The sequence below is a fragment of the Callospermophilus lateralis genome, chromosome 13 (assembly GCF_048772815.1).
Source record: "Callospermophilus lateralis isolate mCalLat2 chromosome 13, mCalLat2.hap1, whole genome shotgun sequence".
NCBI lineage: Eukaryota > Metazoa > Chordata > Mammalia > Rodentia > Sciuridae > Callospermophilus > Callospermophilus lateralis.
Genome location: NC_135317.1, coordinates 38,841,775 through 38,866,240, shown reverse-complemented (window position 1 = coordinate 38,866,240; position 24,466 = coordinate 38,841,775). Strand labels below are relative to the sequence as shown.

Below are 24,466 nucleotides of genomic sequence, written 5' to 3'. Positions count from 1 at the left end.
CAGGGCTTTATCACGAAGATTCCTTTTGTTTCTGTATTTTAATCCCAAATACCCACTAATTTTATTTGCTAGATCAAAAGAGAGAGTGAGAATGAAATCTCAAAATGGGCCTAAAAAGGGGGGCATTTGAGAGATCAGAGCTGAATACAAATCCGGAATGAAGTTATTTAGTGAAATGCTAACGCGGTCATTCATTGGAACTGGCACATCCTATTAGAAGCTATCTTTAATGCAGCATTGCCAGGCATTGCCATAAATATCACAGGCTAGAAATTTCTGTGTGCGTAGAATAAAGATTTTTTTTTCCTTCTAGGATGCAGCAATACCTCCATCGTTGCCACACAATGTTTATTAAGGGTCTCCCAATACACATGCCACAGTCTCTTCACCATAAGCACAATAGGTTTCTGAGCAGAAAGTTTAAAACACCCTGAAAATCCAAACTGTGTGCAAATGGCACATCATGGGTTAACATTTTCCACAGGGTGCGTCTCCTGGTGGAGGAGGGCTATGAAGATCGAATTCTGATGGCACATGACATACACACGAAGCATCGACTGATGAAGTATGGAGGTCACGGCTATTCTCATATACTCACCAACATCGTTCCTAAAATGTTACTTAGAGGTATAACTCAGCGTGCAGTTGATAAGATATTGATAGAAAACCCTAAGCAATGGCTAACTTTCAAATAGGATGTTATGTGTGAGTTTACACCTTGAGTATAACCCTTGCAGGTAACATTCAGTGATTTCAAACCTACTGTGAGATATTAGCCAGAGCTACATAGAACTAATGACAGATCATTTCTTTCTTATGAGAAAGAGAAGTTTGCTTTCTCTGAAACTGGCCAACTATTAGATTTGCACCTCTGGGGAGTTACTGAACCTAATTGAGCCCTGTTGTTTTGCTTTAACAAAATAAATACAGGATTATGTATTCCCAAACAATGATTTAAAGCCTGTATACCTTAAGTAGGGTTTTTGGGTTTTTTTCCTAATCTATCAATTGCACTACTTGAGAAAATTTAAAGTGTTTCTAGTTAAATTGCCCCCTTCTGGAGCAATCTAATGTTTCTTGTAATATTGATGATGCTACTAATTATCCTGCTGTTCTTTAATTAATGCTTAATGAATAATATGGCGATTTAAAATAGCTTTTGCAGTAAGGGAAATTAAATTTATCAAAGACTACTGTAATATAATTACCAAATCACAACAATAAAAATATTTTGGAAGGTTAATTATATACCATCTATCTACCTACATATACCCATAATAAATAAGTTTTTATGCCTTTTGCTTTCTTGTATCCATTTTTTCTATAAATTTTGTTGTTTTGCAAGGTTTGTATAAAAACACATAACAGTGAATTATAAAATTCAATCATTAAAGTCAAAATATATTACATAATATAGTTTAATGAATCATTACATTTATAATAACAAAGGCCACAATTTAATTAATTTATAAGATATAATGCAAAAAAAGTCCCTTTATTTCCTTTACATTTTTTGTTTGTCCTCGGGCCTCAACAGAGAAAACAATGCTTATTTATCCGAAGAAAAGGTCAAGTCTGTTGGAAATGACAGTCTGATTCTAAAGCCTACCTCTTTAAAAGGTATCCAGCCCTGATATTTTGTGTAAATAAACCCTTTTTTAAAACTGTTGATTAAAACTTAATTGATATGCACTGTTGTTCATAAATTAATCTTTTGATTGAATCCTCACTATGCCATTTGGTACCTAGAACATGTCTCCAAACTTTTACTGCCAATTTCTCTTTGATAAATATATATTGTTAAATAGAAATAAAAAAACTATTAATTCATTTGTGAGCTATCTTATATATCAGAAAAGCCAAATAGAATTCGTCATTATTCTTGATGAAAGGGCTAAGTGTTTTTAATCATATAAATCACGATGGTTACTCAGACCAAGGCATTTAAACAAAGCAAGCATCACCTTCAGAAGGGAACACCATGAATAACTCTTGGAAAGTCGAAGTTTGTTAAATTAAAGATATTTCAGCTTATCAAAGATGATCAAGCTCTTCGTGTATTGGAACAGAAAGTACCAAAAAAAGAATGAGCCAGGATAACAAACCAAATCCTTTAAATGAAAAAATGCAAATGTCCTTCATCAGTAAAACAAGCAGATTTTTAAATCTCTGTTTTCGAAACCTACTTGTCAAAGTCTTCAAAGGCAATGAAACAGGAAGCGATTTCTCATTGTAATGGTGGAAGTTGTGTGATAGTTAATACAAATCAACATGCATTTTAATCTTTTCCTTAGATTAAAGAGATGGCTTTGGGTGGTGGTGTGTTTTAACTAGAGAGAAAGGGTTTGCACTACTCTAAATATCTGCTTGACCGTCAGCTTCAATTCAACTAAGAAAAAAGAAAATAACTGATAACTCAAATGCATATTATTCATAAACACTGTGAAGGAAAGCCACTTTATTTCTGCAGTCCTGATATTAATAGCCTGCCAGATAACAGCAGTTAAAGTATTGATTGGCATATGGTAATAAAGCAACCATAGGCTTAACTTACATACATGTGAAGATAGGGCATTTTAACCTAGTTAAGATTTCGTTTTCTGTATAACTCTTAAAGAGAAGTTGTTTTAATTATTTTGATAACTCCATATATTTTCATCATCTAAAATATATTTCAGTCCAAAATAAGTCAAATAATTTATGCATGTTTCTGTGTGTATATATACACCTTTTTAAATTAAAATTTTGAGGCTGTACAGTCACTGTGCCTCATGGACTGAAGCCATATATATATAATATTTCATCTAACATATATGTATATGTATATAAATGTGTGTGGCAGGTATTTATATAAAATATATACACTTTGTCATCATATTGGTTAGATGTGAAATTGTTAATTTTGAAATAACCTCAGGCCACAGATTTGTAGTAACTGTTTGAAGGCCTTACCTAGTGTCCCCTTGGTGACGCATGCAGAAGTTCAAATTAAACCTTTGTGCATTGGGTTATGTATAATCTTTTGTTCCAAAAAAGGCAAAAGCCTCAGTCTGATGTAATACCAAAGAATAAATTTCTCTGACTTTCCAAGTAAATCTAAGTGTATTCTATTGACAAAATGGACACACAGGGGATTTTCTAAATACCATACATAATTACACATTTTCACACTTAGAGGGTAATCCTATGGTACAATTTCAATATCTATTTTTAAAGACTATCATCAGAAAGGAAAAAAAAAGAAAATTCATAAGAAAAGGAAAATGTGAAAATGGTAATAGGCTTGGGAATTCCCACAAATCCAGAAATTTCCAGGTTAAGGCTTGAAGTTGAATCTTTCCCAGGTCTAGCTCTAAAGTTAACAAGAGTACAAGGCAAACAATTTCTTTGGGGACAAGCAGCATTACTTCAATTAGACCTTCTCCTGCAGGGTAAAATGATTCTTCCACACACTATGAATGGACTCCAGTATCATAATAAGCAGGAAAACTCACAAGAACCAAAGCTGACATATGGATAAGAGCAGCAAGATCACAGTACACCAAAGTATCATATATATTGAAGAAATAATTCAGTGTCTTAGATTTTTCTATAAAAATTTGTGATCTATAATAGGACTTCATTCACATGGACACTAACGATAGGAGTATTTGCTTTGGCGGTAGTGGATCACACATCTGCTTATCTTGCTTTAAATACTTTTTTACATTATGTTTCTGAGTGATACAGATGTGAGTCAGGTAGCATTTGATTTCCCCACATTTACACAACCGAGGTGCCCTGCAATTGGCATCCCCTGGGATCCTTGATTCACTGACGGTAGCCATTCAAATCCAGTGTTCAAACTCAGAATAATAAGCTTAGTTTCTGCATTATCAGTCAGCATAAATAATAAATCCAGAAAACGTGCTGTATTTGTTGTTGTTTCCTCCATGGGCTTTCCCACCATCTAATTTGATATAGACTTCATCTCCTGGCTCCAGATGCAGAACCACACTGTTACTGGCATAGTCGTAATTCTGATCAGCATCTTGGGCAATGGCACTAGCACGCACCTATATGAAACAGACAAGAATTAGAGTTTGTAAAAGAGAATTCTCAAGTTTTCGTCTTTTTCCATTCACACAGCATCCTAAGCAGACTTGCTGCTGGAGCACAGGGAGTGTGGGGACATCTACTTGGCCTCTGAACTTTGCAAGTCCATCTCTGTAAACAGTTGCAACCATGTTATTGTAAAGGAAGGGAGAAAACGGTGCTTCACTGAGGGCTATTCCAGCAATCTTTCTATCATTGTGAACAAAACATATCAATCTAATCTCTTCCTACATCACTACTTTTTCTAATTCCTTGAATCCCTATGCTCAAAATCACCTTTTGAAATGGAAATAATAGTATTGTTTTGCATTTCAATATAAACCAAATAGCAATATTCTAACCAACTGTGTTTGAATGCAGAAGTTCAAGTTTAACTTCATTTGCTCATCACAATTGTTAGAAAATTGAGATCCATAGAAGGTAAAGACCCAGAGAAGTACCATTCTGCTACCTATATAAAAAGAAAAAAAGAAAGCCCTTTGCTTTAGGACTTTCAGAATCTAACACAAATAAAGCCCCTTTTCCCAGGCTGCTTCCAAAGCTCAACTCATTTAAACATCTTTAGCTACACCACCCACGTTTTCAGAGTTCTTTTTTTTCTATTTGTGCTTTTTTGTCAATCATATGTGCATTTAAATCAACAATTTAATTGCAACATATCTAAAAGTTATAGAAGGAACTAAATCACCATGATTTGAGCTCTCTCAAATTTCTAGAATTTTTGAATGCTCATTTAATATCCTTTTATATTTTAAGGTGCTTTTGCTTTGAGGACATAAGTTGCTTATAATCTGCTCATGTTGAGCCTGTGGTCTCATTAGTGAGCTGATAAACATTTGCAAACAGTCAAATTGCCTATCTTATCATGTAATATAGACATTCTGTCACATCCTCAACTCAAATTAGGCTTCATATTCATTTAGACATATTTTGATTCTGCCTTGGAAACTCTTTCAATAGGCAGACTTGGATTTGATTTATTTCAGTAACACATCTTCTACTTTGTAGCTTGTTTCTATTCCACTATAATGATATTTCCCTGAATAACATAGCAAGTGATTTAGTGGTTTTGTAAACCTGCACTATGTAATAATGCATGACTTGGGGTACAATATGCTGGATTTTATCACTTGGCAAAATGAGAGAAATGAGACATAAGTCAAGAATTGCCATGCATTTCTTTCAAAATTTAAATGATAGGTTCTCAAATTAAAATTTCATGTGATATATCCTCACATTAATGCTGAAATGTTAAAAAAGGAGAAGGCTCTTTGACACTGCTGAACTTGTGAAGTAATATGAGTAGTATTTTAAAAATTTCTTTTTGGATATCATATAGCAAAAGGAGAAAAGGGCTTAAAGGATTTAGAACTGCTTAACAGTGTGCTAACTGGCACTAATTTGATGAAAGCAATATACCATGCAATTATGATCAGAGGCATTAACTCAATAGTGAAGTGATCGGTCTTGACCACTAAATAATAACACATTTACACACATAATATTTCCTAGGAATTAATCGTCAGATTGTAGAAGTTGAAGGCTTGATTAATTTAATTAATTTCTTCTAGTCATTAAATCTCAGGGGGAAAAAATCTACACCAGAGGGTTATGACTTGATTTTTTTTAACATGTGGATTTTTAATGGATGAGAAAATTTAAATACAAAAGAATACTTAGCTATGTTAGTAATATATTAAGTATCAAATATAATATACATCTCAGCTATTATTAATAACCAGATACACATTTTATTCAGTGCTTTGTGTATTTAGTGTACATTCTATGAGTCTTGGATCATTGTTTTCTACACAAAGATTGCACTTGGCAAGCAGGACACATTAAAAATCACTTAATTTAGAGAAAGTAGTCTTTTTTAAAATGTAGTTTTTATTCTATAGGGTATAATCACAAAGTCACATAAACACTACCATTTTTAATTCAAAACCCTGAAAATGCATTGGAGAGATTCCAGAGACTGGAAGGTCTCCCTGAACGGTTTTCACTTCCTTTGTTGGATAAAGCCAGTGTGATTGCTGTATAATGAAAGCAGTTCTCTAAGATTTAAACCTAAATTCCACCACAAGACCTTCCCAATTAAGTAATCTCCATACTTCAGTGCACAGGGCTTGAGTATGCCCACTCACCTTTCATACTCTACAGGTATAATGAGACTTGAAATTTCAAGCTCTAATATCTAACACAGTGACTTCAGCAATTCTTCCTTTAAGCCATCAAACTATTGAGGAAGGTAATGCATTCACCCTGAAGGCTATTTTCAGGTTCCTAAATGTACAATGATTTCAGCATTTTGTCAGGGACTAGATGTGTCCTTTTCTATAATATACTCATTTCTACCTGTATTTGCTTTAAAATCTTTTCTTATTAGGTAAACTATTTAGATTCTGCTTTATCTTTAGTCCATCTTTCACTGCCCCTACAAAAATAATTAGTCTGATGTGTCATTAATCTCTCTAATAAAGTAATATCAAACCACAAACTATTCATTTTTTCCAATATATTTCATGTTTATTGCCATAACTAATAAATTCTTATGAGTAAAAAATTGGTCTATTGTTCTTTATAATTCTAATCCTAAACCAGTTTCATTTTTATTAGAGTGGCTTATTAGAGCAGCATTATAATAATTGTATTCATATAACATTTTTTTTCAGGTTTCCAGCTACAAGTATAAAAGCATTAAAATTTTTTCCCTGTATCTCTGTAAGCTATTTGAGTCCAACTTTTACCTTTAATATGCACTGTCATGGGCTCTCAACAAATGGTAAGATTAAATTTAGGTTGATGGTTTCATGGGGAATATGAGAACCATGGTCCTTTTAGTGGTCTGTTTTGAGGATGTAATAGGTTGTATAGTTTTAGCATTATCTTATTGTTGAGGGCTTATCATTAGAGACAATGTTGATGGTAACATTTGCTAATTTAATTAATTGCTGCTGATGTTCTCATAATTTCATTTTCATTGTACTTCTGTGGAATCATAAACAAAAGGTTAAGTGGCACATCAGGTTAATTTACTGGCCTTTTATGTTTCCATCTGTGATCCTACATTCAATAGAAAGAATTTTAAAAAATGGCTCTGATACAGTTATGGTCCAAAGGCATTTCTCCCTCCTAGTGTGAACTGTATTTTTTTGTTTAATTTTTGCACTTCTCAATCCACTCAGTCCATAGAACATTATACTGACATGGATCTCTGAGTTTTTTATTTCATGAAAACAAACTGGTTCAACTTGGAGAGTGGGGGAAAACTGCCATTCTAAAATGTGATCAGACAAGAGTATAATTGAAAATCAAAGATAAAGTATTTATATAAAATAAAAAAGAGATTTTTACAAGATTTCCTATTCATAAGTGGTGCAGATCAGACTTGATAAAATAGTTCTAGAGAGAAAATTCCTTAACAGTAATATTGAAATAGAATCATTTTCTAAAATAGTCCACACCAAACTCAAAATATATATTGTTTACCACTATATTATTTATTTTTCTGAATTACCTGTTGCACACCTTTTGCAGAAATAGCAGCTTAATATTGTCAGCGGAAATCATTATACCTTGTAGTTGAACTATTTTGCCTTCCTTGTTTTTCTGATCCTCATAGAATGTGTAAGCTAGAGTGATACAAAGGAGCAGCTTATACCCCAAACAATGAAATAATTTTAAAAACAAAACGCACACAGAGTATCTGAAGAAAATGTTTTGCTTAGAACCCTGCAATGAACAATCTCCAGAGTCTAAACATAAACACTTAAACTAATTTTTATATATTATTCTGACGTGGGTATGCAGTTGCAACATCCAGATGTTTTAAAATGTGACCATTTTTATACACTTTGGACAAAACTGGAAACTTACTCCATTTTAATTGATACCTCTAAGGGAAAAAAAAAATCTCTTCAGCCTGATAGTATTTCCCAGACCTAACCTTTTGGTCAGAAGAGAGCCAATTTGTAAATAAAGGGGTGCCTCATAGCTGCCTGTGGAGGGGCTGTTCAGAACCATTTTGTCAGAATGACACACTAGCTCTATTTTGGTAACAGTGAGTCATGCCCTTTACAGCCATTTACCTATAACTATCCCACAGCTCCGTGAATAATTTTTATTTATCCTAACATTATTTTCCTGTATAATAACTATAATAAACAACCCTGCCAGTGCCTCCTGGTGGTCATTTCTCCTCTTTTTTGTTCTGTGTGCCCTAAGGTACCCTAAACTATTTGTAGAAAAAGATAGGGTCAGCATTTTTTTTTTTTTAATTTTCTCTTACGCATCTTCGGACATTTGTCTTTCACTTTTGAAAGAATTCTGACACTGAATTACGTCATTTTTCCATTTCAATGGTTGTAGCTAAGGTGGTCTGAATTTCCAGAGGGCGGGTGACCTGAAACCCTATAACCCTTGTTAAGTCAAAGTTGTTGCATGAGATGAGGCCTCTTGAGGGCAATGGCGGGGTCGCGGGCCGTTCCCAGTGCCACTCAATAAGCAGGCTAAGCCCAGGAATTTATTCCCGACCGCAGGCTGCAAGCTGCAAGGCCTCGCCCCATCGTCCCATAAGCTGCTGATTTGCCGAGTACAAAAGGTCACTTTACACTTTTAGGTAGTAGAAACGTTCTTACCCTCCTCTGACTAAGAGATCAAACAGGCTTCAGTGTTGCAATGGTCGCGAATTTCTCTGGCAGACGGTATAGTGGCCCTAGCCTAACACTGCAAACCCCTGGCCCTCATGTCAGCGGCTAACAACTCAGGACAGCAGGTCTTAGTGACTGAGGCTAATGTGAGGCTATTTTAATCAAGGCCAAGGCTGCTTCCCTGGGTGAACAAGAAGGCTGAGTTTAGAAAGGCTCTCTCACAGGTAGCTGGGGTCTCCCTGGAGGTGAGACCCATTGCCACACAGCGGGGATAGAATAGGTCGCCTGACCTTTCAGGCCACCTTCCTGTGTGTGTTCTTACTCCCATCAGTTAGAGTTTGGGTCCAGTGTTTGGGTGCGTGATTTCACTGTGTAAATCCCGACTCTCAACTTTTGCTTCTCTTAGCATTCCTTGCCTCTTCAGCTGACAACCGGTTTCTTCAGCCAAGAACTAAACTCGAGTGTGAAATTTATTATTTGTGAGTTTCTCTGCCTGGGACGCTACAAGGGCCCTGTGACTCCGGGTCTTACTGTCCTGCCTCTGCCCTGGATGCGCCCCGCTTGGACTCACTCCTCTGGGTCCCTTCTTTTTCCTAGGAGCCCTTGTCTGTCTCCCCTGAGTTTGTCACCTCGACACGCCCATTCTGGGCTCTCTGAATCCTACCCATTCCCGGCAAAGCTAGCGACCCTAAGCTGCTGAAAATCCCAAACCCAAGGGGTTGTTTCCTGCTCCGGACCTCCCCCAGCGCACGGGCCGTCGGAGGGAGTAGATGGCCCAGCGCTGAAGCTACCGGCTTCTCGCCCCAGGAGGGTAGTGCTCACAAGAGTGCGCGTACGGAGCGCCGGGGAGAGACTTTGGAACCACCCTCTCCAGGTTGCGGGGCGCCCCCCTCGATGTCCGACCCCCGCCTCTCTAGCTCAGCACCACGTCCGCCTCGTCCGCCTCGCAGTAGCTCCCGGGATCAGGGTTGCCGCGCCCTTCCTCGGTCGGCTCCCACCCCCATTTCCGGGGTCTCCTCCCTCTAGCCTGTACCTTTCATCCCCGCTCCCCGCCCTCCCCACTGCCAGTCGCACTCACCTGGTTGTTTTTGCAGAGATCAGCCCACATGCTAGTGCCGTCCCCTCCGCGCATCAGGACGTGGTAGGTGAAGAAGTAGATGCCCGGGATGGAGCAGGTGAATTTGCCGGTAGTGGGATCGTAGTGGTTTCCGAGGTTGGTGACCACGTCGTCGAACTTGAGCACCTCATAGCCTTCATGCTGCCGTTTGAGGCCAGCGTAGAAGGCAATCTTGGGCACCGTGCTGTAGGTGGCGGCGCTGATGGCCCCGGCCGCGTTCAGGCCGGGCGCCCCAGGCGGGCCCGGCAGGCCTTGGCGGCCCGGCTCGCCCTTCTCGCCCGGGGGCCCCACAGGGCCCGGCGGCCCGGGCTCTCCCGGGGGTCCACGCGGGCCTGCTTTTCCCGGTCTGCCGGCCTCGCCTTTGGGGCCCTGGATGAAGGTGGGCAGGGACTGCATGAGGCCACGGTCGGGCGTGGCGGCGGTGCTGGGCGCCTTGGTGCCCCCGTAGGGGTCGCAGACCATGCGGCAGGTGCCCAGCATCTCGTAGTGCGCCGACGTGCCGGCCGAGCTCACCAGCACCGGGATGAGGATGACCAGCAGCAGCACCATCACCACCCCCAGCGCCCCGGCGGCGATCAGGCGCCTCCTGCTGCCCACCAGCCGGCTCAGCGCGGGGCGATCCTCTTGTCTGCTTTTGGACAAAATTTTGAAGGTTGGGCGGGGACCTCCTTAGAACCGAAAACAATCCCCTTCGAACCCCAAGTCCCCTGGGCGGGCGGGCGCCGGCCGCTCCTCGCCGGCTCCTGCTCCCCAAGCTGAGGTTGCGGCTGGGGAGGGAGCTCGGGCGCCAAGTGACTTGAGCTGAAGTCCCGAGCAGAGGGTGGGGGCTGGGGGAGGGGTGCGCAGGGCGCCCTCTCGCCTCCTGCGAGCCCCTTCGCACCTGTGGCTGGCGCGGGCGCCGGTGCGGCCACCCGGAGGGCAGAGCCAGCTGCTGCCTCTCGCGCTGGTCCTGGTCGCTCACACTTTTATGCCACCGCTGCCTGCGATCGACTTTTCCGTTTTTTGCAGACTGCGCCAGTTCGCACCAACTTTCCGTCTGAAGTTGCCTTTTTCTGCCTCCTCCTTCTCTTCTTTCGCTGGGTCTCTTCGCTCGTCCCCTGCCTTTCCCCCCCTCCTCTGCAGTCACCACAACTCTAATAGAAGCGCACCTCAAAGTCCCGCGCTGGCCGCACGAGCTCTGACCAGGCGCCCCCCGGGTGCGCGGAGCGGCGGCTGAGGCTGGCACTGTCGGCTCCGCGAGCCTCGGGGCTGGAGTGGAGGAGCTAGCGAGCAGCGGCGAGCGCCTCACGGCCGAGAGCGGAGCGAGAGAGAGACTGAACGCTGAATTCTGCCTGGGTACCACCTGCCAGGAGAAGAGGAGGCTGACAAACGCGCGCCGGAGCAATTTATAGGCACCCAAGGCACAGAGGAAGGGGAGCCGCTTTGGCATCTCATTGCAGCATCTGCTCTGCTCATCCCACTCAGAGAGAGTTTGGCATTACTCTGACAATGTGGGATTTTTTTTTTTTCGGCCTGTCTTTTTTTTCCCTCTCTGCACATGGATGAACAGTGAGATCCTGAATACTCCCTTGTTGAACCCAGGCGATGGCAGTGCTCTCGCTGGACATACTTGGGGGAGGGAGACAGCTGTGCAACAGCTTTCAGGATTCAAGGGTCACACCTAAGTCCTCTAAGTCCCCACTGCTGGCAGCCTCAGTTGGAGGGTGGAGGTGAAGGTTGAAAGGAGGGTGGCTTGGTTGACAGTATTTCTCTATTGGCTCACCCGCAGTCAGCGCTTTCAGGTGTTTTTCAAAATACCACTTTTAACATAAGGAAGGCCCTGTAGAATTTTCCAGATGGTACATATGATTTTTTTTAACCTTATGATTTTTCTCCCCTGCCTTCTAAATGAAATTAGATGTTAACTCTGTGAACAGTGAGATGGGCTAAAAAACAAAAAGACATTTCTCAATGATTTTAAATGGACATGTCCACTGCATAAAGAAGGGCGGGGGGGTATTGGTTCTTTTTACAAGTGCTGCACAATAGGAAAAATATCCATCTGTACTTGACTTGCAGGCTTACAATTCTAGCAGCCTTTCAGAAGATATTGTCATTGGACCTGAAGTCACATTTGCTTAAAGGTGCTACATGCCTGAGAAATAATCACTTGTCAAAATACCTTCAAAAGTCTTAGGACAAAGCAAGCAGAGCCCACACAAGTGCTAGGCCAGGTCTTTTCCTAAGATATGGAAGAGTTCTACATGTCCCATAGCAGATTTCCTAAATGTACCTTGGGGGAGAGACAAATAGGAAAAATATGACAAAAGTCCCTATTCACATTGGGAGAGCAGAGGAGGAAATAGCCTGGATTTCAAATATTAATAGAAAGCCCTTAGAGTAGATATTAGGTGAGTTACCCCACCAACAAATACATAACAAGAACAGCTTTAAATAAATAAGTAGAATTGATTCCTAAATCACACTTCTGCATTCAGGAGCAATGAATGTCAATCAAACATAGATGACATTTGCTTGTCAATATGGGATGATGGCTGGGAAGACGTTCACTTATTACATCAAGGCAGGAATCTGAAATGAGAAGCAGGAACAAATAAGGCCACAGCAAGCAAACAATAACATCCCGTGTGACCATAAGCAGCCTGTGATCTTGTCTGTAAGCTCCACAATGCAGACGTCTCCTTGGGGCTTCCCCAATCCCCTTCACCCACTTCACCTCTCACCCTACCTCACCCCAACAGTTTACTCCTTTCTTACCTTCTTCTCTGATTCAAAACAAAATAAGGTCAAATGACAGACTCAAGGAAATAAAGATTCATTGATTCAGTTAAGAGGACCGTCAGCAGCTCTTTAAGGTCTTTGTAGGAGAATCAACTAGGAGTTGGGCTGTGCTGCTCAGCATTGCCCAGGTATCCACATTATCTGTCCATCCCACCTGGATGCTGACAAACCTGGTACCAGAAAATAGCCCTTCCCACTTCTCAAAATTTGAATTTTTATTTTAGGATGGTGGTTTTATAAATGTACATCCATAACCCATAAATTGGGTATAATTTATATATTTTTTTTTCTGTAAATTTCTTTTTTGCATGAGCTGTCTTATTTTTATGTTTTTAAGCAGCGAACATGTAATGAGTTCTCTCCTGGCCACAATATGTACTTTCCTAACACACCTTCTGGGTTTGCTTCTCAAAGTCACTTTTAGGAGGAAAAACTGGCGAGATATGGTACCAGCAATGAAGGGTAATGTGTTGATAAAATAAACTATTCTCTGGTGTCCCAGATTATCGAAATTCCTAAGATCCCCTTAGCCTAAGGAGAATTTGGTGAGGGATTAAAAAGGAGTTTTTAAAATGTAGAGGTATACAAATAAATTCTCATCCCAAACTTCAAGAATGTTTATATGGAGGAACCCATCAAAGATGACATGAAATATGAGAGTTGGAACAGATCTGAAAAGTTAATCTTTATTTTGCTCATGCAGAGGAAACAACTGAGAGGGGCGGGGAACGCTATGAGTAGAATCACTGCCATCCAATGGACTGCCAGGGACACTTCTCTACACAATACTAGAACACCCCATGGCAACCTGAGATTGATGGTAATAGTCCTAATAATTGAGGTTTTTCCTCCTTCCATTTTCTCTGATGCCAAAGCAAAGATTTATTTTGCAAGTGAATGCCTTCACATCTCAAATTCTTCTGATATTTGGAAAGTTTCTCACTATTCCTTATTCATAACGAAGGTGTCCTCTCCCAGGCCCTATAGCTAACCCTAGACTTTCGGTCAAGTGGCAATCAAGGGTAGCGCATGGGTAATTGACTTTTGAGTGAAGTCAATTTGAGTTATTGTCTCCTTCCTGTCTAGGTGTATTCCATGCATTTGGGGGGAAACCCTTTTTTGATTCCCCCAAGATTTTCAGGGATGATTTGGTAGTAGATGGAGGTCTGACTGGTTACTGCCACTTTATGTTGTTGCATGGATTTCACAGAAGCTTCTCTGGAAAGTTACTCATGCTTCAGCGCTTGATTGACAATTTGAATAAACCATCTGATATGGCATATTACTCATCTGCTATATGTATATAATAATAGAAAATGTGTCAATTAAACAATAAGTCCTCATCACAGAACCAAGTTTTCTTTCCTATTTGATATCAATCTTGGAATTTCATTTTCCCAGCACATCCCAGCCATGCCCCACATTCCCACTCGTGCTTGCTGCATGAGGACCTTTGGGACCTTTCCGTTGATACAGCCCAATCCAGAAACCCATGACTGGGGTTTGGTGGCAACTCTCTAAGTTTTATCTTCTCCACCTCCTTTCTGTCACTTTCGAAGAGCGGAGCAGATCCTAAGCACATGACTCCCACACAGACGTGCAGGGCCATCCATTAATCTTTATTCAGCACCCACTGGCAGCCTAGCCTTTCCCTGGGCTTTTACTAGGCAAACAAATATTTAGTCATGAGAATGATTTCCAAACTCAGCAGCACTTAAACAGAAATAGCATTTCTTATATCAAGGAAAAAAATAACAAATTAAGAAATCCAAGGGCTAGCCACAGAAGCAGGCATAAAAAATATTAAAAATTGGAATTGGATCAAACTATTTACCTTTAATTTCTGGGTCTCCAAATTGTATTTCACAACATATGCTCTTTCAATTGAAGAATTATAGATTTCCAGCCAGAAAGGGTCTGCTTGGAGTTTTGTAGGGAAGCAGTATATCCTTATGGCTTTGGAACCAGATGGGTATTAATTTCAGTCTTAGCTGCTTAATTTAGTAGTTTTGAAAGTGGCTTCCTCTGCGTGAGCCTCAATTTCCTTTTTCATAAAATGGGAATGACACTAATACCCAAATCACAGGTTGTGAAGATTAAATGAGTTAATATGTGTAATTATAATGGTACCCAACTACTAATAAGAGCCCAATAGATGCCAACTTGCATCTTTGTATATTACAGGAATGCTGAGTAGTGTGTGTGTGTTTGGATTGGATGGCAGAATAAAAGGTTTGTAAAGGAAGCTAAAGCCAATAGGTCAGACTTAAGACAACTGGACAATTGTATTATAGACTTAGATAAAACTAGAAAGAACACAAAAGTTCTCCAGGAGAGTTATTATGTGTACCCTTCTACAATGCAAGACAAAGCAGGACAAAACTCAAAACAAGAATCACTTTACCCTTCTCCACAGAAGAAAGGTTATTTGAATTCATTGCAGTTTGATAGACCAAGTTTTCAGATGCAGGGCCTAATAGGATGCATTTTGTCCTCTAGAAAGCCCCCTAAGTCAACAAGTTGTGATCATATTTTAAAGTTATTGAGGTAGTTATCTGGGAACTGTTCCTTTGGATGATGATTCTCAAATAAGCAAAGATACCAAAGAGGGCTGCTTTATACACCAGCCAGAAGAGTAATCACCCTGAAGGACACCTGAGTCATAACCACATCCAGTAAGGACTTTTTAGCACAAAACTCTCCATAAAATAGAGTGAGTTGGAAAGTAGTTTGACAGATCTATTGTCAGAAAATTATTAAACAGCCCAATGGAAATAGTAACTCGCACATTACAGAAGACAATGTATGGCTTCCAATTGGTCTCAAATTCTGTTATGTCAATAGAAGGATAAAATCTTCAGGATGGATATATTTTCTACTTTCCATGGGTAGAATGCTTGGTCATTCTGACCCTACTGATGTAGAATGAGATCTAAAAGGTCAGCAAGTTTTCTTGGACTATGGTTGTGAGAACTCATTCATAAAAGGAAGATGGATGGATTCAAGAAACCAAAACCTGCTGCCTTCAAACTATAGGGAATGCTCAAGCAGGAGATCTGTCACAGGGACACAAGGGTGGATCAGTGGACAGGTTGACTGGGCAGGCAGTGGTGAGAATTGTGATGGTCTCATTGCACTGTTTTGTTTTGTTTAAAAAAACCTGCAGCATCGTGCATTTTGGAAGAAAAGGTTACAGGAAGCCTCCAACAAAGCGAGACCCTGCCAACAGCAGCTGATATTCTAGAATTTGGGTCTAAAAGTGATTAGGATAGAGAAGGCATGAAAACCAAGTACAGGTGTATGCTCCCCCACTCCTAAGTGAGTGCATTTCCAGAGCCACATGTCTACCTGTAGGAACAACTCACCCCGTGAACAAATACCTGCCCCTTGGGCGCCTGTAGAAAAATGGGCATACAAACTTTTTCCTAATATAGGCAATCTCTCAGAGATACTTATTTCTTAACTTTGTAAAAATAGATATTATTTAAAATCTTATTTCTAAAACATAAATTGAAGAGGTATTTTAGATTTGTAATTAGCTATCAGGGGAAAGTGAGAGCAAAAGTTACCCATTATTAAGTAGTTGTGTGCTCAATATACATAGCTATAAGCTGTACTTAATGTTTCCCACTGAAAATAGGTATAATAGTTCATTATTTAATTTGTTAATTCATAACTTTTTCTTTGGCTCTGGAGTGTCGGAAAAAAAAAATCAGTGAGAGTTAGTGCTACTTAGATCAGGGTTTTGTGGTTTTCTTTTCCTGTTTTCCTGTCTGGCTCAAGGGACAAGTGGAATTCCTTCCTCTTATCAACATCTGCAAGGGCTTTAAGTTTTCACTCAGGCCTCTGCAACTATGCATGGACCCGGCTGGTACGGGGTTGGTGTATGAGCTCTGTCAGGGATGCTAATGGTCTTGGGAGGTTTTGTCCTTTATTGATTGCTGCTGCCGTGTTTGGACCATTCTAGCAAGCTGGCAACTTCACAGAGGAAGAACAGAGGCAAAACTGTTTTGCTATCAATTGGTACTTTTGTGAAAAGTTAAAACTATCTAAGTTAGGGGATTACCTGTACTTGTGTATTACCAATAGCTGCCATCATATATTTATTGTGCATATTCTCCAATACACACACACACACACACACACACACACACACACACACACGTATATATACAATTTCTTTTACAGTTTCTCTCTCTCTCTCTTTTTTTTTTTTTTTTATAATAGGGATTGAACCCAGGGATGCTTAACGACAGAGCCACATCCCCAGCCCTTTTTAAAAATGTTTTACTTACAGACAGAGTCTTACTAAATTGCTTAGGGCCTTGCTAAGTTGCTGAAGCTGGCTTTGAACTCGAGATCCTCCTGCCTCAGCCTCCCAAGCCTCTCAAGTGCACCACCACACCCAGCTTAAGGATTTGTTTTTGAGAGTGAGCAGAAGGTCTTAAGAAACAGATAATGAGAGCCAGATGTTCACTACCTAGGACAGTGTCTCTTTATTGAAAGTCCCAGAACAGGATTCTAACACCACAGTACACACGAGTACTTGTTCTGCCATGACACGGACATGGATCAGCTCCCTGTGCCCATTTTCCCCAGGGATAAGTTCTTGTTTTAAAAGCTCTAGAACAGAAAAGCAAAAAAAAAAAAAAAAAAAAAAAAAGGAACTAATGAAAGACAATTTTAGGAGAAGTACATTTCTCAGGGAAAAAAATCATGCATTAGGTCTAAACCACATAATCAACTTTTCTCTCAGAAATGCCGACCATGCTCAGAGGCCGTAATCTAGTGCTTTATCTCGTGTCTGACTGCACTGGTTAGAATGAATTCTCTGGATAAATCAGTTCTATTATCTTCTCATTAATGTGTTCCATTTAATTCTATTCGATTTAATTTAAAACATGCCAGAAGAGAACTCAACGTGGCTGTCCATTTCCCCTTCCTCCTCTCTTTCCCACCTCTTTTGACAATGGCTCAGAGCCTGTCCTTACTCTGCTCAGAAACAGTGACTTTCACATTGTCCACATGGTCAGGAAGCCTAATTTCTCAAGCTCAGAATGCCTGGCTCTTTGTGACTGGGGCAAAGACTGACGTAAGTGACCCTCCATTCTACCCTATTCTTCAGTTATCAATTCATCATCCCTGGAATGGCCTGGCCACTTCTGATTTTGCTCTCACCATTCCCTCTACCTTTTCAGCCCACCTCCTTCCTCTCCTCTCTCCTCCTCTTCATGCTTCTTCCTCTGTCAATATCCTGCTCCAAGGCCTCCCCCCTTTGTCTCTCCTCCTAACAGCTTAGCATTATCCTGCACCCCCTCACCTCCACCCACTGGATCTTTCTTCTTTGTACTTCCCATGCACATTGTGTTTCTCCTCTTTCAACACCAACCTCACTCTGCTGAAACAATAGGTCTTTCCTTTCTCTGGTTATTGAGAGAAGTACCAGGTCTTTTCATATCTGCCCTCCCCACCCTGTCTTCATCCATTTTGTGTTGCTATAACAAAATGCCCACAGGCTGGGAAATTTACAAGGAAAAGAAATTGACTTGGCTTACTCTTCTGGAGCCTGGGAAGTCCAAGGGGCATAACATGGGCATCTGTATAGTGTCTGATGAGGATATTCTTGCTGCATAATCCCATGGTGGAAGACAGAAGGGCAAAAGAGAGAAAGAAGGGAAGGAAGCCAACTCCATCCTCATATCAGGAGCTCTCTCCCATGATAATGGCATTAATCCATTCACAAGGACAAAACTCTCCTGATCTAATCAACGTTCAAGAGTCCCATTTCTCAACACTGTCATATTGGGGATTAAGTCCCCCACACATGAACTTAGGGGGACACATTCAGGCTGCAGAACTTTCCATCCACACTCATACACACAGACACTAAAGACGTGTTTACTAGAGACTAAATGCATGCTTGCTGATTTATATGGCCAAAATCAGAAATAAGCAACACTGCTTTCAAAAGAACACTCTTGGGTGGATGAAAGCTGAATGTCATGAGCACACTTGACCTGGAAAACAGACATTTTTTTAAGATCCAAATACCCAGAAAACACTGGAAATTCTTCCCACTCTGCCATAAAGCTTAGATTAAGAGCCAGTTTAGTATCAAGTCTTTATAAAAGAATATAAGAACTGAGAAATAACCTGCACAAAAGTTGGAGTTCAAAATGTATTAGGGCATTAGACGTCAGACCTAATGCATTTACTGTGCAAGGATCTATGTGTGTAAACCCGTTGATACTCAGCACCAGTTCTAGCAGTTTAAAAATATGATTAGGTATGTTTAGCCATTGCATTTTCAAAATGCCTTTCACCACGTGTTTGGTGGGAAGTTGAGATCCTACTGTGACCACTGATAGGAACATAAATTCTTCAGGGATTTCTGTCTGAGAGGGTGGCCATATGAACCACCTCGTCTTTGTGTCTTAGAGGATCTCCTGGAGGTCACCGATTTATTTAAGTTTGTGCACAAATATTTTGCCTACATCCCATTAGCTGTAAATGGAGAAGAAAGTATTTTGCTTTCACTTTATGAGAGAAATAGAGAAGAAACGTATTTCTTTAAAAATATAGAATGATCATGTTAATTCTTTAAGAAGTATTTGAAGTTTCTGATTTTAAAAAGACATAAAATTGTTCTTTTAAATTATATTAAGACAGCTAGATCTAAGTGATTGCGAGATGGTACTACAACACTATGTCAAGGACAATGGCTCTTTGATGAAAAATAAGATATTTTCTGTGTTCCCCAGTAGCCAAGGCAAAAAAGGAAACACCGTGGATTAACTTCATCTCATGATTTATTAAAGGAAACATTCCATGATTTCACAAGAAAAGGAGCTTTTCCAATCATGGAATTCTGAGAATTTCTCAAGTGAAGGCTGTGAAACAATAGAATGGATAACAATCAAAGGTAGATATGCAGACAAGGAAATGTTCCCATTGAGGAGCTCAAGTATTCAATCCCTCAGCTCACCATTCCTAGTATATCCTGAAACTCATTCAAAGAAGTTTGGCATGCTGAACAAGAGGCAAATATTATCCACCCCAAATACATAACTGGCAACAGCAGAATGGCTGAGAGTGAAGTGTAAGTCAGAAGGGGTGACAACTCATTTTCAAATAAAAAGCAAAATGTACTATAAATGTTAACATTGGAGTGATGAAGCTCAACTAAAACAAATGCAAATAAATTCCACATTTTGTTTCTTTTTAGTATGTAATTTGAAAATATCAGTCAAATGTGACTCTTTGGCAGATTTGTTCCCAAGTCATGCCTACAATATTTTGACCTGTGAATTACTACAGATATAAATGTGTTACCACTTGTATTATAACAGCACAACCTTGAGCAAATAAGTTAACTAAATCACATCAAATTTTCCAGTTTTGGGCTGGGGTTTTGGCTCAGTGATAAAGCGCTTGCCTAGCATGTGTGAGGCACTGGGTTCGATCCTCAGCACCACATTAAAAAAAAAAAAAAAGTAAACTAATAAAATAAAGTTTTAAAAAGTCCAATTTTACAAGTAGAAAATGATTGCACATGCTATTTGATATTGATATGCATAAACATTGGGAACTATTTAGTTAAAAAAAAAACTATCGACTGCACATATCCTGATGAATTTGTAAACACAGCTCTATTTATTACAAATTCAAAACACCTTCCCCACCTCACATTTGTTACTTAGAATATTTCAACCCCAGTAACTTCTTAATGTCATGTATAGTAAGTCACTCTTCAAAATATAGAAGCATATATTCAAGGTAAATGGATCACAGTATTCTTGAGATAGTTGGTGAATTTTCTGATGATTTTTGAGTATGCAGTGCAGTACAAATTTTGATGAGTTCCAGCTCCTCTTAGATATACACACAAATACTGAAATATGTATTGTGCAATGCAAATGAACTTGAAATGGTTTCAGTGGATGCTGATACCATCCCCGTGATGCTTGCATTAATACTCTCAGCAGAAATCACTCAGGTAGCATTCTTCCATTGGCAAAAGATTATAGGCAAGCTGCTCTATCCAAAGTGACAAACAAGATATAATAACATGTCACAGAAGAAAAGAGGACTAGGGAGATAAAAATACAAGAATAAACTTACTTGATCTACACTGGTTAAAAAAAAATAATCTGATGAGAATAAATGATTTGCTGATCTCTTTTCTTTGAGGGCAATACATGGCAGCTCTCTCAGAATAACTCAGTTTCAAATATGACAGCAAGTTGTGTTGAAATTTGAAATCATTGTGGTCAGGGCAAGCAAGATTTTGAGTCATTGTGGGCCTATCTAAAGAACTTGAATCTTTTTGAAACAACAACTATAGTGTGGTCAGTGCAATTAGAAATAACTTATAGAGGGCTGGGGTTATAGCTCAATTGGTAGAGTGCTGCCTTGCATGCACAAGGGCCTTGGTTCAATCCCCAACACCACACAAAAAAGAAAGAACCAATAGAGAAGAACAAAGGAGATTCACCATACTGTGGTCTGCCATTTCCTTTGACTTACTCAAAAATCTGTTGTTCCTACTCAGCGCTCGGGACCATGATAAACCTTGGTCCTCTGTATTCATCCAAACCTTGATGGATGTGCACTATGAGTGGATGACTGGGAGCGAAACAACTGCAAATTAAAAATCTTCGCTGTTTCCTCGGCCAGGAGATTCATTTTCACTGTCATCTCCTTCATATACCCCACCCTTTGTTTACTGATTATTAATTCTGGACTCATTAGTGATTTAATTTTTTAACCACAAATGCAATCATTTTAATTATTCATTTGTGTAACATTTTTCAATTTAATGTAGGAGAGAGTTTAATCTAAATCTAGTTCCCTGAAATGAAGTGGCCTCTTTATGGTAGACAGCATATTTTAAAGGGATTTGAAGTCTTTGTGTGGAATTTAGCTGCAATCATAGAGCTCAGCGTTTGGGGATGAGTGGGGTATACATACATACGCTGACTTAAATCAAATGCAGATTGAAGTTGGAAAACTCTTTTTGGATGAACTATTCATGAAAGTGGAAAGTGATAGGATTTTTTTTCTCAGTAAAATAAAATTTAGGGCTATGGGAAGATACCATGCTAGCTGATCATGACAATGAGAGGTTGTTGAAGAAAATGAGTTGGTTGCTTTGAAGGGAAGGACTCCAGTTTGGGAGCTGTTTGTTTGCTTCATGTTTCATAATGATGAAGCAGCAAAATGTTAACAATATTCATTAAACCTGTTAAAGTAAGAAGCAAAGAACTCAGTGAAGTCTACTTCCATTCAGTTCTCAGACTGATCCATTTTGGATGGAACAATCTTATATTAAAGGGTTAGATACATTTTGTAGCGAGACAGGTCCCTTTTTGTGTCTCCCAAAGCATCTGTAACTAGCAGCTGAGCACTCAAGTAAGTCCTCAATAATTGTTTATTGAAATAGGTAAAGAAAAGCCTATGAGTTGCTTGTGGCTTCTGAAAGTAAAGATCAAAGCATGTGAAATAATTACTGTACAATGGAAGACTTAGGATCGACCACTGAAGAGACACTTTTATCCAGAACAGTGGTCCCCTACTAAGTGGTCTCACTCTCAGTAATTCCTTGCTCTCTCAGATCCCTGGGAAGATTCCGGGATGGGTAGCCTGTGGCCATTTTGTCCCCAAAGTCCTAGGGGCCAGCTCCTCTCTAGCCATGTTTGGCTGAGTAGACCCTGGTGTCAACATGAGCCATTCAGATTTTCTGTTCTCATTTTTGAGACTTGGGATAAAAATACTCAGAGACCATGGGCAGTGAGGAAAAGACCATGAAGGGCTTCTGCTGAAGTTTTTGGAGCAGCCTGGGTTCCTCCGACTTTCCTTCTGATCCTGTGAGACAAGCCCGAGCGGCCCAGTTTTAGTCAGCTCTCTGTTGCTCTGACAACATGCCTGAGAAGACCACTTAAAGGAAAAAAAAAGATTTAATTTTGTTAGTGATTTTAGAGGTTTCTGTTCCTGGTTGGCTGCCTTCATTGCCTTGGGCCTGACAAGAGGCAGTAGGTTATGATGGAAGGGATTTAGTGGAACAGGGCTGGTCCATTCACGGCATCTGGGGAGGAGAGAGACAGAGACAGAGTAAAGAAGGGAGGAAGGGGCTGTGGACAAATAGTCCCCAAGGGCACATTTCCAATGAACTGCTCGCTTCATCCACGTCCTGCAATTTCTACCACCTATCATTAGTTCATTCAGCTTATGAAGCTATCAACCGATTATTACATCAATGGGGTCAGAGCTCTTATGATACCAATCATTTCCTAAAAGCCCACCCCTGAATATTGCTGCACTGGGGACCAAGCCTACAATGCACAAGCCTTTGGTGAATATTTCAGGTCCAAACTGTAATAGGTCCATCACTACTTCTCCAAATCATCTCATCTTTCTTGATTCCTTTCTTTGTCTTCCCCTCCCTCCCTTCCTTCCTTCCTTCCTTCCTTCCTTCCTTCCTTCCTTCTTCCTTCCCTCTCCCTCTCTTTCTAATGTATCTACCTTGAATGGGCTTTCATGTAACTTACAGTTGAAAACCTGAACAAATACAACCAGGTTGGGGCTAATAGGGAGAACTATGCTATCTTCTGTACCAGCACTCTTCACTAGAACCTTGTACAGTGAAGGAAATATTTTATACCTGTGCTCTCTGGAAGGTAGCCTCTAGTCACAAATAGCCATTGAACACTTAAAATATAGCTAGTGCAATAGAGAAGCTGACTTTTTCATTTTATTTCATTTTAATTAAGTTAAACAGCCACAGGTGACTAGTAGCTATGTCTTGGATGATGCAGTATGATGAGGATGGTTTTTCTTTTTTCCTCCATTGAAGGACATATCAAGAGAAAATGGACTTAAATCGAAGTAACAAGGCTACAGTCACTGGTTGACTATAGGACTACCTCAGAAAAAGAGGGTCCAGAAAGGCTCCTGGGACCTCCTCCCCTCTCCCTCATGCTCAGAAGTGCTCAACAAGGCAGAGTGGCATATTAGTTAGGGGGGCTGCAGTTACAGTATCAAACACAGTCAATTAACAACAGAAATTAATTTTCTCAGTGCTGGAAGCTTGAAGTCCGACATAAGTTGATAGCAGATTGGTTTTCTCCTAAGGCCTCTCTCCTTGGCTCATAGATGACAGTTGCTCTAGTTTGGATCTAGACTGTCCCCCAAAGGCCCATGTGTTAAAGTTTTAGTCACCAGTGAGATTCTACTGGAGTAAAATTTTTGAAAGACGGGTGCTTGCCCTTGAAGGGAGTGGTGGGATCCTGGTCTCTTCCTTTTGCTCTTTCATGATCTGGGCGATGAGGTAAACGCTTTTTGCTCCACCCCAGTGAGTGCTTCTTCCCTGCCTTGATGTTGCCTCATCACAAGCCCAAAGCCATGGAGCCAATGGATCATGGGCTGTAATCTCCAAAAGGGTGAGCCCAAATAAGTCCATGCTCTTTAAAAACTAACTACCTCAACCACTTCGTTACAGTAATGGAAAGGTAACACAGCTGCCTTCTCCCCGTGTCTCCATCTGGTTTTCCCCCATGAGTGTCAGAGTCCTAATCTCATCTGAGAAGGACTCCAGTCACCATGTTAGATGAGCGTCTACCCCTATGGTCTCATTCTTCCTTGATCACCTCTTGAGAGACCCCCATCTCCGAATATAGTCACGTTTGGAGGGCTAGAGGTTTGGAGCTTAACATTTGAATTTTGGAGGATAAAAGTGAACTGGAAAATAATGTGATGTGGGTATGGAGAGAGCCAAGAAACAAAGGAAAGATGAAAAATTCCAATCACTAGTATGGCCAGAAAC

General features: G+C 40.2%; 2 protein-coding genes across 2 annotated transcripts in view; one reads left to right on the top strand and one right to left on the bottom strand.

The window, feature by feature from the left end:
- The window catches only part of Pter (phosphotriesterase related), a 60,303-nt gene extending 59,017 nt beyond the window's left edge, over nucleotides 1–1,286 (top strand). Inside the window, exon 5 of the mRNA XM_076831628.1 lies at nucleotides 485–1,286. Within this exon, the coding sequence (XP_076687743.1) occupies nucleotides 485–695 (211 nt within the window). The 3' untranslated portion in view covers nucleotides 696–1,286. The remainder of the gene's footprint in view (nucleotides 1–484) is intronic.
- A 2,589-nt stretch (nucleotides 1,287–3,875) lies between these two features.
- On the bottom strand, nucleotides 3,876–10,413 carry C1ql3 (complement C1q like 3). Its single transcript, XM_076832139.1, has 2 exons — nucleotides 9,826–10,413; nucleotides 3,876–4,055 (listed from the first exon to the last, which is right to left on the bottom strand). Exons 1-2 carry the CDS (start codon nucleotides 10,411–10,413, stop codon nucleotides 3,876–3,878), a joined length of 768 nt encoding a protein of 255 aa, XP_076688254.1.
- Between the last annotated feature and the right edge of the window lie 14,053 nt (nucleotides 10,414–24,466).

Coding starts and splice junctions, on each gene's coding strand:
- C1ql3 (XM_076832139.1), bottom strand. CDS start 10,413: ATGGTGCTGCTGCTGGTCATCCTCATCCCGGTGCTGGTGAGCTCGGCC. Junction 4,056..9,825: donor ATCTCTGCAAAAACAACCAG/GTGAGTGCGACT, acceptor TGTTTCATATAG/GTGCGTGCTAGTGCCATTGC.